General features: G+C 38.5%; 1 protein-coding gene across 4 annotated transcripts in view; it reads right to left on the bottom strand.

Annotated features, from left to right (window-relative positions):
* PCLO (piccolo presynaptic cytomatrix protein) overlaps positions 1-16,847 on the bottom strand; it is a 402,552-nt gene that overhangs the window by 150,898 nt on the left and 234,807 nt on the right. For all 4 annotated transcript variants that reach the window (XM_027790555.2, XM_055809070.1, XM_027790559.2 and 1 more), the window contains exons 7-9: positions 13,591-15,799; positions 8,175-8,323; positions 675-756 (exon numbers count right to left, since the gene is read on the bottom strand). In XM_027790555.2, the coding sequence (XP_027646356.2) occupies positions 675-756; positions 8,175-8,323; positions 13,591-15,799 (2,440 nt within the window). The remainder of the gene's footprint in view (positions 1-674; positions 757-8,174; positions 8,324-13,590; positions 15,800-16,847) is intronic.

Genomic DNA, 16,847 nt, shown 5'->3' with positions numbered 1-16,847 from the left:
AAAGAGGGCAATTCCAAAAGCTTGGACAGACAGACCTTACCTGTGCTAGCTCTAGTAACTGGCAGCCTTTTACAATTTGATACATGAAAACATCACACTGCGCTCCCGCTCACAGTCCGGGAGGTGAGCGACTGTAACCTTTGCCACTTTCATCGCCTTTGCAAGCAGAGTCAAACTTACATGAACATTTGTGTTAGCACCAGGGAAAGCAGAATAAATCTGAAGTCCTGTGATAAATGCCTCCATGTGAAGAGATCACCGAAAAATGGGATCCGATTGTTCTGCTAACCCCCTTGTAAGTTCCAGTACAGAAAGAATAAAATTCTCGGTTCTGTACATGCTGAACACCTACCCAAGCCTGTTTTATAGAAACTTCTCATACAGAGAATATAGTTACATAAAAAGCAACAGCAAACCAGACTGCTCATATGTATAATACAACAGATTTCCTCTCTGTTTTTAATGTCTGGATGGCTTATATATCTCAAACAGATCTTGTGACCTTTTTTCTGCACTGCTGCTTTCTGTTACAATCAACTAGCAAGATTTAAAATGACCACTGAATTCCCTGCTGCCTATGACAGAGAAACTATTTTTAATACTGCAAATCTTTTGCATGATTCACGCTAATCAAATTAATTAACATGTCTCGTAGAGGGCTGTGGTTTTTTTACCTGAAACTGTGTGATCCTTCGGGTCTCTCAGTAGTTTGAGCCTTGCGTGAGGGAAAATGTACTGCAGGGGCTTCCCATTTATCTGAGGAACACAAATATGCAAGTCATAAAAAGATAAAACAGCATCAATTCTATCACTAATTTTAGACAGCTGAAACAGAAACAAGCAAACCAACTGATTTCACCCAGGGAAATATCACAGCTTCACAATTCAAATGATCCTCCAAGTTTCAAGACACTTGTCAGACTGGAAAATCCTTCTGCAGGGGAATGAATATTTGCTTCCATAAAGCCAGATTAATTTTGGATACAGCTTTAGATCTGATTTCTATTTCCTAATGACTAGAAGGTGGTCACTGTCCTCTGCAGCTTCTCTCAACATTAATCATTTGTCTAAGCAATGTTCAAGAGAAGAATGAAATTCAGTATAATTCCTGTAATTATTATAAAATCCTGTTCATACAGACCTAAACAAAATGGTAGTGGAACACGCAAACAGGCACGAGTTACTACTCTAGTTTCAGCAGACCCAACCTAAAACTTGTCTTTTGAAAGACCCAACCTAAAACTTGTAGGACTACGTTCTGAATGACAATGCGCAACATTTGCTTGGGCTAATACTGGGAAGTGAACAAGCTGAAAGCAACACCTCCCCACCACACACACTAAAGAGCAAGGTTTCCAGCTGGGATGATCCCACCTGCCCCATGACACAGGCACAGGAGGGGCCACACAGCAGGGACTAACCTATCTGCCGGGGATGGTCACCCTGTGTCCCCACCAAAACGCCTTTGCAGAATGCATGTTTGCTGCAACGCTCACACACCTCACAGATATCACGCACCCTATTCGCCTGCACTTTTGGTCTTCCAGAGGCAAAGCAGAATCCACCACATCTCTGCCCATGCCATGCTGGTGCCAAGCCGGAGCGCTGCACCCGGACCAAGAGAAGTGAGTGCCTGTGGCTGCTCAAGGCTGGGCATCAAGACAGGATGGGACCCGGGGGAGGCAGGATGAAGGAGCCAGTGGGACAGTATTAACCAGCATGGTAATGCAGCAGCCTGAGTGGATCAGCAGCCTGCTGTCAAGGGTTTATTACAATTACTTATATGTCAGTAGCATTTAAAGAGATTAATCTCCCCCTGAACTAGGCACTTCAAACCCAGTTTCCCCCCCTGGAGAGTTTATCATGATAATGGATATCAGAGAAATGACAGGAGGGGAGACAAAGAAGTCAAGGGACTCGTTTAGCTCAATCCCAACACGAGCAGAAGAGGTGTTTATACATCTGTTGTCATAATTCAGTTTCTTATCCAGTGGATGATGCAGCCAGAAGGCTGAAATCCTCCCGTAACACAATGAGAGTAGTGTTGAGCGTAATTAATCTCACACATAAAGGATATCAGGGATTTGGTAGTGGACAAGTGGACTCCAGAATAAATCAGAACATGAGATCAGGCAGACTTTAGGGCTTACCACAGAATTTTGCCAGGGCATAGGGTCTGATGCTACCAGAAGTGTATGAAGCACCATGACACTTCCATGCTTATAAATGAATAGGGACACTGTTACGTTTTTAATGACATGATCAGAAATTCAGCAAGTGTAATTTAACAGTAAAAACAATTTATTTGGCGTGTGTAGCTTACATAAAATTGTAAAAAAAGTGAAAGACTGTATGTAATTTTATTTTTACTTAAATAAAAAAGAATACAAATCAGTGCTATTCAAGAGAAGCCTATGAACACATTTGAGCAGATCCTTAGTTGGGATCCATTTTGGTGGGAGCAATTCCATTTAACTGAGGAATGTTGCAGCTCATAAACTTCAGTTCACATTGTTTTTCATTGCTCTATCTTATCTTTCTTTAGCAAGATTGTTTTTTTGAATAAATAATAATCCAGAAATATCCAGTGCCGTATTGTACATGATTCCTGACAGATATATCAGAAAACAGAAGTCTCCTACTTTAGCTTCCTCATTACTTTCACTTCCAGAATTTTACAAGAAGTATAAATCTTGGTGATTCATATAGGTATGAATAAAAACATTAACGTTTATTAGCATTCAGGATGGCATATTTTTTTTTATTGGTGGTGGGAATCAGTACTTAAATCGAACATGCCATTAGGCATTTACCTTCAGAACAGCATGTGTCTGAAAGTGGCAGAATAAACAGGAAAAAACAGTGGTTGCTGGAAATAGATAATGCAAAGAGCAGCTACATTGTTTTTGATGGTTTTACTTTAACCACTAATGCTTGTACTTATCTGAAATCTAGTAGTCTATTTGAAAACCTGCAGAACACAAATTATTTTCTGTTCCCAGCTGTTTGTTTCTTCTGACTTCCACAGAAGTTGATTTCGCTTCATCTGAATATATGCCAGGAGCCCTTTCTATATGACTGTCCTCCCAATCACCCCAGTGAAGATGCAGAGGGACACACCGAAGTTGCACAACTGTGACAGCGTAAATCTGAGCTGTGGCACAGAAGAGGCAGTCCCTCCACTGCAAGGCACAAGAACGGAAGATGTGTAAATTCCCAAGCCCAGATTTAGGTCCCAGGGAAAAATGTGACTTGATCCTGCTTACTTGCTACAAAACCCCCAGATTCCTGCCATCTGTCCTTGCCATCAAGACCCTTTCCTCACCTTTCTGGGAGCATTTGGTACACTCCAGTAACAATTTTTGTAACTCAGCACTGGCAATGCCATCCTCTTCTGACTGCAGGCACATTTTGACTCTCCAGTGTATCTCCCCTCCTACTGCGCTCCAGGAGCTGACATGGGACTCAGCTCACGTTTTTTTTCTGCATATTACTCAGCAGGCCCTTGGGGGTTGCATCCCAGCGAGTTAAATGAAAACGGGAGTATAAAGTGTTTCCTCCAGGAATTTAAGTTCTGGTTATGTGTTTCATGTTATTTGTCAGCTCAATGCCTCTCCAAAAAAGATGGAACGAATGGCAAATAAATGCACTGAGGTTTTCTAACACTGTTACAGAGGATCAGTGTAAATATACACTTTATTTTCCCTTTGGTACCTTTAAATGTTTTATCTGATAAAGAAACTCCACAGAAGACTCATTTACTGGAATTTTATAAGGTAAAGAGCACAACTAAGAATAAATTTCTTCAGTGCTATATTTAAGAAATAAAAAAGCATCAAATGTATTTCAGTGTCCAGGCAAAGCCCATAGCAATAGCTGTAACATATTAATTGTTTTTTGGATCAGGTCATCAAAGCCACAGTAATTCCTGGTTTTAAGTGGCGCTGCACCTCCCCTTCCACCAGTATCTTAGACAGGACCTGGTACAGTGAATCTCAGCAGCTACACCTGGCTGAGTCCTTTAGGAAATCCAGTCTGCCAGGAAAATTCTACCTGAGTTCTGTATCCAGGAACAAGACGGTGGATGCTCAAGGTGACGGGTTAGACAGTATCTGTCCTAATCTCTAAACACAACAGGTACTTGCATGGCCTGCGAAAGCTGGCCAAGGATTTCCACGGCTAAGGTGACCCTGCCCCTTTGAAGCGCTACATCTCCTCTGCACAACGGATGAGTGTCAATTTGTCTGGAAATTCTCTGTACTGATAGATCCCTGATGATGGAGACGTTTTGCAAAAGAAGTGCTGAAAAAAATGTAACAAATACAATGTTCCTGCTCATTAGAAAATTGCAAAGCCTTTGCTTCTGCTATAAGGTCAGTACAGAACTCTGACTTTCGATGTAGAAGTCATTCTGGTATGCAGTGAGAACATCATTTCTGGATGACTCAAAAATGAGAAACTGCCTGCTAAATTCCATCCTGAATTACAGTGAGGGGGTGGCTAACAATTCACTCATTAGATTAAATATTTTAACAATTACACTAAATTTGGAAATGTTCTGTTTCTCATCGTATTTCCAGAGAATGTGAATCACAAAACGCCTTCCTCCCCTCAAGCCTCGAACAGAGAAAGCAGTTCACTATAAATGAAAATAAAATCTCCTTGCTAGCCAGAAAAAAATCCAAACCAAGCAGGATGGACTTAAAAAATGTGGAACAGAAGTTTGCAGGTAGCCTTCTGGATGTCTGCCACAAACAGTATTTTCTCCTTTTAACCCCCCTGCTCTACAGTACGACCCATTTTGTCATAATTTCTAAATATTCAAGTGCCTCTTAAAAGGCATGGCTTAAATTTCAAGGGAACGATACAGATCCATGAACCAAGACAAGCATCTACTTTTTGAGGCCCTTTAGAAATAAAGCCCTTGCCTTCTCCTTGTGATTAGCAAACTGTTGCCAAAGCGAACTGATGACAACACACTGGTATTACGATAAATCTGGGATTTTATTATTCATTTAAGAAGGCCCACTAATGGTCACTGTTAGTTCTGTATTTAAGCAACTAAGCAAATTGTAGAGGTCAACAGGGATCAGTGAGAAATCTGCAACAGATTATGTATTGACTAGGTTTTAACCCATGTTTAACCCTCCTCAGGTAAGCAGTTCAGAATTGTTATACTGGGAAACAGCTATTGAGACACTAAACTGCACTGCAATTTAATGTGATTTAAGAATACTATGTAGCAACACAGAAGATGCATAGAAACAAACATATTTTAGATTAATAATATAGTATAGTGAGCTTAATCCACGAGGTTATAAGAAATCCATGGAAACTTAGCTCAGGGTTGTCACTCTGTTGCATTCTTGCTTCAAAAGCACAGGGTTGTACTTTATTTACTACCTTTAATTGTACAAGGTCTGTGGGACTTAATCAAGCAGTTCTGATTTCATTTAGCAAGGAAATTATGTTTCACTCGTGAAACAAAATCTTCTGGAATACAAATGTCATAGTGGTCAGTAAAATATTCACATTTTTTTACAAAGGAGAAAATTGGCAAATTCACAGCCAATAAGTGTATTTGGAAACATCGACTGATACATTACAAACAGATCAGTGCTATTGATGCCAATGCTTCCTTTTGTGCCTGGTGTGTGGCAGTATGGGATACTAAAGGAGTTGCAATGGTTTAATACTGTGATAACTAGGCATCTGTCCTCCTAACTGGTTTCAGGAAAGCCTCTGTGACAACGCAAGCTCTGGGTGAAGGTGGACCTGTTGGGATGGTCAGGATGAAGAATGATTTGCTGCTGTTGGCAACAGAGTACTTTATACTTGGACACTACAGCTCTCGGTGCAGAATGGAGTTGTGGACCCAGGAGACAGACAGCATGGGACAGTGAATTCATTAACTTTTTTTTTACAGAAGAGACAGGGCTGAAAGAGCCTTTAGGGAGTGTTTACTTTGCCTCAGCACACTCACTGGCCTGAAAAAGGTTTCTTTTTCTTGATAGCTCTAAAATATAAAATGAATGCTAAACCCCAGAGATGTTAATACTGATTTACTTGATTCCGTTGCTAAGTGGTTTACTTTCAGGATTCAGTGTGGAGCTAATTAAACTTTAAAATGGCTCTGACCCTTTTTATCTTGTCTTAAAGTAACTCCATTTCTGGATGTGTCTGAAAATATGTATTTTTTAAAATTATAAGAAAGAAATGTTCACAGAAGGTATCTAACATGCACAAGCTCTGAGTAACATTTTGACAAGGTAGATGATGCAGAGTTGGTATTTCTCCCTTCTGCAGACACATTGGTACTATTTTCTAGCAGTGGGTGAATGTCAGTAGCTAAACTCTGCAGAAACTGATGAAGAAGAAATGGCTGTAAATCTTCCACATCACTTTTCTTCTGCAGAGGCTTTACATGGCACCCCACAGAATCATTTAGAACATGTTCACTCCCCAATTTCCAACCCAGATTTTACAAAACCTTAAAAAATGCCTTTGGGGAGATCTAAAATGTGGTATCTCTATTTCCATATAAACATGGGCATATCATGACAGCTTCAGGGAGAAAAAAACCCAATCTTTTCCTTCTGGAAATAATCCAGGAAAACAAGAACTCTCAGGTCCCTTAACTTCCTTTCGAAAATTTTTGATCAAAGTCTTTAAACCAGTCCTAGTGTAGTGCTATGTATACAAGAGAACAAACAAGTATCAGAGCTTTGAGTAAATTGCCTTGGAACTGCTTCCGAGGACAAAATCTCTGGAGTTCTAAAAGTTAAGTACATCTTACTGACCACTTCCAGATCACAGAGCTCAGTGTAACAGCAACCTTTTTCGATAAATCTGCTTTTCAAGGGAAACCTTTAATTCTACCTCATGACCATGTAGTGGTCAAATACAATTATCTAGACTTAGAATAATGCATGTTTCCCATGAGGATTAAAGTGCTCAGATGATAGGCAGTATTTTACCTATTGCCAGTGATATTAAGAGCTGTGAAGGCTCTAAAACATCCTTTATCCTGCAATAAAGTTGGTTCATAGAATGAGTTATTTGAATAGATTCCTGTAAGACTTGTATCTTGTAAATCCCTCTTTCTGAACAAGAAATGGTCGGGCTCAGTACAGCCTAGGCTGTGTGAATCTCAATATATGCTAAACTAGAGATAGGAAAAGAGGGAAAAATAAAAATAAATTACTTTTTGTATTGTAAGACCTTTGAATGCTTACTTCATAAATTCTACATCCTTACTTCATAAAACCTACATTCTATTGTCAAATATCAGCATAATTGCTCACCAGCAAAAAAGTTCCAATCACTGCCAATGACATTAGGATATTCATGTTTCTATGTTATCAGAGGAATTAATAGGCTAATAAGTACCACATATACCATATACCACTATAGGCTATTAAGTACCACATATACTATATACCACTATAGGGTACTAAGTACCACAAAGAGGCCATGCAATACCTTATCTTGCATCCATTGCGCCTCATGGGAAACAGTATAATCTCAATCAATCAGTACAAATGACAACTGATAGAAGCAAAGACCTTAAAGATTTGAAATATATAAACTTAATTAATACAAAGAGGACATTTGATGGTATACTACGGTGAAGCAGATTTAAAAGTTGGCAAGCTTGAAAAGCAGAATACGATGTTTTTATTTCTCCCGATAATAAATTAAATATTCTAATTATTAGAATGATAAAGTCTTGCTGATTTATTCAGTAACTGATCACAGACTGTTGGGATTATACTAACCAACTAAAAGCAGGAACAAGTGTCAACACGATACAGCAACTCTTTTCCTTAAAATACTAAAACAACGGTTTGAATTTGGATGGGCTAAAGCTGGTAAGGTAAAATGGGACTGCTTTATTTTTGTATTTTTTATTTAAATAGGAATACCTTATGTATAGATAGCTCTGGTTAGCAGATTAAATCCTTTCAGATATGTTTCAAAAATCAAAAGACAACCTGATTAGTACCGAGTTGCAGATGAATGTTACTTCAATTTAATCAAGTACTGGTGACAAATACAGGTTCAACAGCACTTCAGCTGAATGTAGCTGGAATTTGATTAATCCTGTAGTCTCTGCACTATGGGGCAGTATGGTTAAATCATCAAACATTTATGAAACTAAATGCGCATCTTACTTGACAGCTCACTTGATCTTGGTGTTGACTTGTTGGTCGAGAGTGGGACAACTTCTCTGGCAGCCTTCTGTCGAGGGCATGTCCGTTCTCCAAACGAGACTCCCTGGGTTTGTCAAACCAATCTGTTTCTTCACGACGGAGATGATAGGCTTAGAAAACCAAGGACAGGTCAAATGTTCTGATCCAGGGCTGGGCAAAGGGCAATAATGTGCATTGTTCATAGCAAACATGCATAGTGGTTACTAATTGGCCATGCAGATAAAGCAAAGATACAGGCGAGACTTGAGACATTGAACTCAGGCATAATTTAGCAGTATGTGATAAAGTGAGAAGATTCTGTTTATGCCAAAACTATGGATATTAAATACCAGAAGAAACCCACTGCTGGGTGCTATAGCCATCTCCTTCCTTCTGGCAGCTCAGAAATACACTGTAGATCCCACACATTTGAAAAAAAGTAGCCAAATTAGTTAATTTGTAGTAAGCTAAGGAAAAGAAAACAACCCCAAAAATCAAGCCTCAAAACCCAATCCCCATTAATTCCCAAACTTATGAACTAAATATTGGTCAAAATATTTTGGAAGTCATCTAGAACTACTTGTAAGCAAATTGAGACTCCTTTATGAAAGCAGTATCATCCCAAACCAAAGATGACATGAAGCATTCTATACTCTTGGTAATCCTAAGCAGAAATGCATTGCAAGTGTTGTCCTTTTGAATTCCATCCCCCGATTTTGCAGTAGGAGCCTTTGCGCATGGAAAGTCAGTCAGAATGTTCTTTCCGCAATAGTTCTAAAAGAATACTGTACTTACATTTGCAACTATTTTAAACCTGTATAAAATCTATTGTGTTAGACAGCCTTTCGGGACCAAACAGCACCGTTTCATTGAAATCAGTTTTGCACACACACATATTTATGCCTATTGACTATTGTGTCAACTGTCATAGGTTTCACTCCACTGAGATTGGAATCAGCTCCTATATATTTAAAAGTACTTCCACTATACAACATACAGATTTCCATCCATGTTTCCCATCAGTGTAAACAAAACAATGTGCAGTTAATTAGAATGTAATGCAAGTTTGAATTTTATGCTTTAATAAGCAAGATACATTTGGAAATCAAAGAAAGACAATATTTGTTTTGGCAAAACAACCAGAAATTGCAAACCTTAATTAAGGTCAGTTGTTGCTATAGTAACAAGAGTGAATGCAATTGTTCCATGACACAGAAGAGAATCTAGAATGAAAAATGGTAGCGTGTGTAATCTTGTCTATTTTGTTGTTAAAGTAAATGTAATATAGTAACAAATAATTTGAAAAGTTTAATGGGAGGAAAAAAATGTGTTTTTTCATTACTATTTTATGAAATTTCTCCAAAAAGAAGAGTATGCATGATTTTTGAAAAACTGTATTTTGTGTGTGGTAAAAATAACATCCTCTATTATATTAGGCCTTTGGAGAATTCTTAATCTCGGTTCAGATATTAGGCTATCTCTTCCTTCCTAACTGTGCACAAATTTAATCTAATACAAAATGGTTTGAAAATATTATTTAGATCAGCATATCTGAATTAAATAGAATCATTATTAAAGGTTGATGCTTGTCTGGCTAGTGATTAGTTATTGATTAATTGCTCTCAATAAACCATTAGGATCTAACACGCAAACAAATCCCTTAAGCTTTACATTTTTATGCCAACTGACCAGTGCATGCACATAGCAGGCTCGTTCGTAACTCATCCTCTTGGACTTCTTGCTGAAGCTTACATGAAGAACTTAATGCATTTTTCTGATCCCAGATACTAATGCTGACTATTGCAATCTGTGCCTTCAGATTAACAGAAGAATGATTTTTTTACTTTTGTTTTCCTCCTCGTCTCAGCTGAAATCATTTTGCTGGATTCCTTCTTTTGAAAAGCTAGCACGTACATAGAATCCCATACTGCAGTTCAGACCATCCTACTTTTTTATCAAACTGTGATGAATGTGCATATTTTATATGAAGTTTAAAAAGTGATGTATGTATGTGTATATAGACACACACACGCCACACTCACATGTACACACAACTGGGTTTGGCTTGCTCCATTGGGATTTGTTTCAGCTGGAAAGCTAGAAGAGCCCAGATGAATCACTGACAGTTTGCGAGGGTACATCCTTTTTTTTTTCTAAGACTAACAATATGCAGCCAGATGGTTCCACCTGTAAAACACTCCTGCTGGAGCCAGTAAGGTCCCACGCTGTTACTCACACACAGTTTAACACAGTGAGATTGAACTCCAGGCTGTGGAGTCCAAGAAACTTGAACGGAGAACTAATAGTGAACACTAAATCCCACAGATGAAAAATTACAAGGGGTCAGCTGTATTGATGTCTTGATGGCTTCATATCTCAATTTTAAACTTCTAAACATTATGGTAGAATTTTTTAAAAAAGCATATAAAAGAAAAAACAATCCTTTAGGTGAGAAAAGGTATATCTTCTCAGATGGCCAGTAGAGACTATTTACATTCATAACATTGAGTACTAGCTTTGGCATCCTTGAAAATTAATATCTTCAACATATTTAATAGCTTGTGGAAACTGTGGCAGCTGTGGGGTTAATAAAGAGCTATTTGCTGAATCAGAGCTTTCATGGTACTCTGACCCCTGAGAAAATACCAGGTGTTTCAAAAGCTCAAGACGCTATTTATTTTCAATAAGAAGCTCTGGATGCTGTGCTTTTTTAACACTAAACCCATTTTTTAACCTGTTTGAAGTTTGGAATCCTAGCGTAAGGTACTACTTCAGTGCTTAAGCATGGTTTTAAGGTTTGTTACAATATGTAGGTGTACTTAGTAAAAACCAGAAGGTTTGGCCTCAAAGTCCTATTTGGATTCTCTTTTGGTGTTTGTTATAGAATATGACATAAAAAATGAACAGCAAGTCAAGAACCTCTCTCAATTTGAACTGAATAAAAACATTTTTAATGCAACAACTTGACTTGTATTCATTTTTAAAAGTCTCTAAAGATGAAAATTCAAGCTTTAGCACAAGAAGAGTTTTCCTAAGATAGTGGTTAAGACTAATTTCTTTTAATGAAATCTCATCAAAACCACATAGCAGTTGTTTAAAACAAATTTAAAAAAAAACAAACAAACAAAAAAGAAACCAAAAAACCAAACCAAAACAACAACAACAAAAAAAAAAAAAAGCAGAAGCAAAGCCAATTAAATTAAAAGGCTGAATGCCACGCACCAGAATAGCTGTCCACTGCCAGGGCATTACAGAGAAAAGTACAGTCCGAGAAAAAGAAAGCCATAACTTTCTGAAGAACTGTAATTGCTTCTTCAGAACATTTTTTAGCTTAAATCTAAATCATCAAAATTATTTTCCACTCAAGTTACTTGCTATTAGACAGCATATTTGAAAATAATGTCATAAAGTGTTTTGATTTCCCAGGACTTTACATGAAATGGTTGCAAATATAAGCTATTTTTGAGGAAACAAAAACTTCCTAGAAATTAGAAAAATATGGCTGAAAGGGGAAGCCCCGCTATTCAGGATCATATCAACCTAATAAGGAACATGTGGATTGAGTTAGAATTCTGAAAGAGTGTAACCAATCAGAAACTAATTTAAAGCCCAAACATGTTCACCCTCTAATGTAACATGTATGATATGTACAAATATGTAACAGAAACATAATGCACTGTAGTGCAGAAATATAATTCCCTGTAACTGGTCTATATGAAGTAGAATAGCAGCAAATAACTTTTTTTGGTCCAGTTTGGTTCTCCTTAGTTTTCTGGAGGAAAAGTCCTATGTCTTCCACAATGTGACCCTAGAATGACCCTTAAAAGTCAGAAGTTAGGCTGAGACAACATAACATGTACTTAATTAAGAATGATATGAGTTGCAACTTGGGGAGTTCCTCTCAGCTGCCTTCAGATTAATATTACAGGACTCTGTGCCAAAAATTTAAGAATAGTGAAACCACTTAAACTTCTGATAAAAATCAAAAAGCTGATGATCCTGAACCTCTCCTGAAACACAGACTTCATGAGGGGGTTGTAAATATCTAAGAAATATGAAAACAAACTTACAAAACAAAACACTTCAATATATATTATTGCAATTTTCTTTTCTTTTGATTCAATTTTCTAATGCTTATGAGAGGTTCATCATATGTAAAAAAGCAATAGTGCAATAATGAACATTGAGGTTCATATAAACCTGAAAACCAAACCATACTGCTTCAGAATCATGCAGATGTGTCTTTTGAGACAATCATTGCCATTTACAGACAATATAGCGCATGCAAAGTCTCTTTTATTGTGCAGTAAATACACATAAGAAAAAGTTAAGGGAGCGCATACAATTTTGAACATATTAATTTCATTTTCTTTCCAACTGTCTTTATGATTTTTAAACAATTCAGAATATATTAAATCTGAACTGAATCAAACAAAACTAATACATAATTTGCAATTCTTTAGTACTCAACATCAGCTTTAACATTCTGCTATACTTCTCTGGAAGAAACTTTTTTAATTGCACCGTATATAATACATCAGGAAGGTTCCTTTCATGAACCTAAGCGAGACAAACTCTTGTGCTTATTTGGCAGACATATTGTATGGGGTGCATATAAAACCAGCTATGCTGCATAGTCCATCAATAGAAGTAAAATACTCTATGTGTGTTTATTGAAGGATGAGATTGTCTTGCACCATCCAAATGACAAATTATCTTACATCATCACAACCCTGAATGCACAGAAGTCCACATGACAGGATGCTTTCAACAAACCATACGTAGAACATCATTTTACTGCTGTGTTAATCTCTATATGGTTCTAACATACAATATGTACTTAATGAACATACTATTTCTATATAAATGCAGATCTAAAGGGGTGCATCGGGAGATGGAATTTTCAGTTCTTTAATATATCATGACATTTCATGCAAATAAAAATACTAGAGTTTTTTTGAGATTTGGGAGATTATTTCCAAATCCCAACGAAAACAATTTCAAATAAGTTCAATGATTCACAGTCACTGAAGGCTCCACATAAAGACTGATGGCAAGGTCTGTATCATACATGGAATATTCTACACAGCGTCATCAGAAAAGTAGACATCAACAAGTGAAAAGGAAAATGCACAAGCAAACCAAAAGGAAAGCAAATCCACAACAATATAGTGAGCATGCTAGTGTAGCTTAACACCATCCAAAAACTGCTGTTAGGGTAAAATAAAAAATAACAAATGAAACAAAACAAAACAAACTTCAAAAATGTAGATACACAGAAGATGCACCAAGGAACAGAAAAAAAAAGCAAGTCTTTGAAGAAACAAGAATCAGACACATGCATAGAAATGAGGATTTGTGTTGTGATAGTAAGATACCAGTCTGAGGCCTAATTTACCTTCACTGTCTGACATGGCATGCTGGAAGTCATCCATGATGAAGGCTATATCTCGATCATAGCCTCGAGTCCGTGACTCCTCCCTCATATGTTGCTGGACCTCAGGTAATGAATGGCTTGATCCAAACTGGTCCCTGGTATCTGCAGATATTGGTGGCAAGGGTCCAGCTGCTGCTCTTGCCATTCCCATTGGCTGGCCAACGGGACTTAGCGGGCTCTCCTCCTCTGAGTTCTGCGCTACTATTGGGATCCTCCCCCTGCTTTGGCTAATAGGTAGACTGGTGGGTTTAGTTCTTCCAGAAGGTGCTGCATGGCTAAAGGAAACATCTAAGGGTTCAGCTTCCTGGGCTTTCAGTCTTAAAGAAGAACTGGAAGAATCCCTTTTCAATGACAAATCAAGCCCATAAACTGAGGAGGGTCTAGATGAGGGCCTAGATCTACTACCGCTGCTATAAGACTTGTCTGCTTCATCTTGCAATGTGGATCTCATTGTTGGACCTAGCGCAGTCCCAAGGCCTGCTCCAATGGATGAAGTCAGTGGTGGCCCCATGTATTTCTGTTGGTCAGTGATGTTTTTTCTAAGGCCAAAAGTGATATCATCCTGAAGAAGCCTTGCCCTAGTAGTAATTCCCCCAAGAGTTGAAGTGCTAGAAGTCATATAGCTTGAATAGTCAGGCTCAAGGTCTCTGCTTTCTTGGATAGGTGAAAACTTTGTTAGTTTGGGGTCTATCAAAGCTTTCTTGTGTTTTGACTGCTTCTGGTAAAGGAGGGCTGCTGGGAGCTGCTTAGCAGCCTGTTTCTCAAGAGTAAGCCTACCTATGCTGTACTTCTCAGATTTCGGAAAATGTCTGTAGCTGCCCTCCGCGTGGTAATATTGTGACAGGCCAGCCAGATGATCAAGACTTTCTGCACCTCTACGGAACTCTTGTTTTATCTGGTGTTTCAGAAGTTTGAGTTCATAAGGATCTTCCATGGGGTCTTCCTCAGCTTTAACGTAGGAATGTAACCTAGAAGAAGTCTGCAGTGGTGCTAAGAAGTCTGACACTTCTTGTGCTCTCCTTGCCTCAGTTGTGCGAAGCAGTCGATCAGTTTTGGTCAGATCTTTCTCATGGAGGCTAAAACTGGAACCAAGAGCTCCTGTTCCTTTAGTAAGTTCTCCTATGTCATCAATCAGCACATAATTACGGGGTGTGTGGTGGTGGTCTATATCTGCATAGAATGAATCTGCAGATATGCTTGATATAGGGCTGCTTGCTATGCTGTTTCTCTCATCTAGTCCTATCCTTAAGTCCAAGGTGGAATATTTACTGCCCAGCTGGGAAACAGCATAATTATTGTCAGTTGAAACTGGTGCTATCATGAGAGGCTGATTGCGAATTACATCATAGTTTGTTGTTATCTTAGGCTCCAGATACAATGTGGTCTGTCTTGGCTTTGGCTGTATCACCATCATCTGTGATGGGAGTTGATATGACGGCTGTTGAGATGGTGGAGGTTGAGCCTGTGGAGTAAAGGACATAGTAGCTCCTGTTTGGAAAGCTGTCTGGGTCTGATAGGGTGAAACCTGTTGGTGATACAAAGGCTGCTGTTGTTGGTAATGTGATTGCTGTGTGAACTGAGTTGGTGCTTGAGTAGGCAGAGCAGGAGATGAATACTGATACTGAGCATATGGGCTTGTAGCAGGGGCAAACTGTGTTTCTGGTTGGGTTTGTGGTGGCATAAACTGGTTAAATTCTGTCTGGGGTGCAGTGCGTGGTCTTTCCAAGCCATGCTGAGTTTCTATTCTGGTTGACCTTGTATTATTAACTTCACTGTCTGACATATAATCGCGTTCTTCTGCTACTCCTTGGAGATAGGCACGCTCTCTCTTTTCTCTTTCTTTTAGTAAGGCTTCTTTCCTCCTATTAATGCCCATTTCCAAGTATCTCAGCTTGGCATCTATTTCTTTTTCTTCCTCATCTAACTCTGCTTGCTTCTTCCTAAGCTTGGCTGATTCACGTTCGACCAGATCCAATTCCCTGTCTATATCCTGAAGAATTTTGGCTCTCGCCATAGTGTTGGTCCTGCAAATCCTTCTCCGTGAGACTGATCCCACAGAAGTATATGGCGACTGAGTTCCTGCTGTTGCTTCCTCTGGAGGTGGGTTGGGCAGAGTCCTCTTCACCTTCTTTTGAGTGCCTGATGGAGTTATGCTTGAGGAACCTTTTGTCTGAAATAGAAGAAACAAGATTGAATCACTATTCTGGAAGCTTGATTGCAAAGTAATCACAAGTAGTTTAAATTTTTTTCATGGTATGGCTTTATATCTTAACCACATACCTTCCCTAATGTAAAGGAAATCTTCTGGTATCTGTGCATAAGCAGCACAAAACAGCACAAAAACTGCTGTCAGTCTGCTAAAGGTCAGGAAGATAAGCAATCTAATGCAAAATAAGGGTGACACTCACTATGACTTTGTTTAGCCTAAGAATGAAAAATCTACTTTATATTCTTGACATTGAATTGACTGTAAATTAAGAGTTTGGGGTGGTGGGTTTTTTTTGTTTTTTTAATTGCCATATGCTTATACATAAACTTATACAGTGCAGATGTGCGAGGGGAATACATATATAGACCTACACTCTCCTTTTATAAACCTATGTGAAATTATAAATGCAGAAATACACATATTCATATACAAATATACGTATAATCTGTACAATCTAATCCAAGTCTCTGAGCCAGACAGTGAGCGCATACTGAGCAGCTATAGCTGGTACTGAAACCCAGACATCAAAGCAGGACTTTCTGGTGCCAACACATTTGGGACAACATGTAGCTCTTAGCTGATCTTTTAGTTTTTGCCTCACCTCTGCTGCTACATATATATTTTCAGGGAAGAATCTTGTGCTTTACAAAAGCGGTATGCACTTTCTTCAGTTACTCGAAGACTTTAGTAAATTAAATTTGTTCCAGTTCCAAAGCTACAGTTTAAAACTTTTAAAAAGTTAAGCAGTATAAAAATATAGGGATCTAGTTCAGTCCAGCTGTCCTGACTTCCCCACAGCTAATGGTAGAAGGGTGACTCATCCTGATCTAGCAGAAATATCTACCTCAGCCTGATGAGTCATTTTTTGGAGGTGCCTCTCTCTCTTCATCCACTGGGAAAGTAGGCAACGCAACTGGTTAGATGCAATCTAAATTGAACTCTAAATTACTAGAGGTTTTGAAAAGCTCTTCTTAGTTTTGAAGTAATTTTAGGCTCCCACACTACCTAA

This window comes from Falco peregrinus, chromosome 6, assembly GCF_023634155.1.
Source record: "Falco peregrinus isolate bFalPer1 chromosome 6, bFalPer1.pri, whole genome shotgun sequence".
Taxonomy (NCBI): domain Eukaryota; kingdom Metazoa; phylum Chordata; class Aves; order Falconiformes; family Falconidae; genus Falco; species Falco peregrinus.
This window is presented reverse-complemented; position numbering and strand designations above follow the sequence as displayed.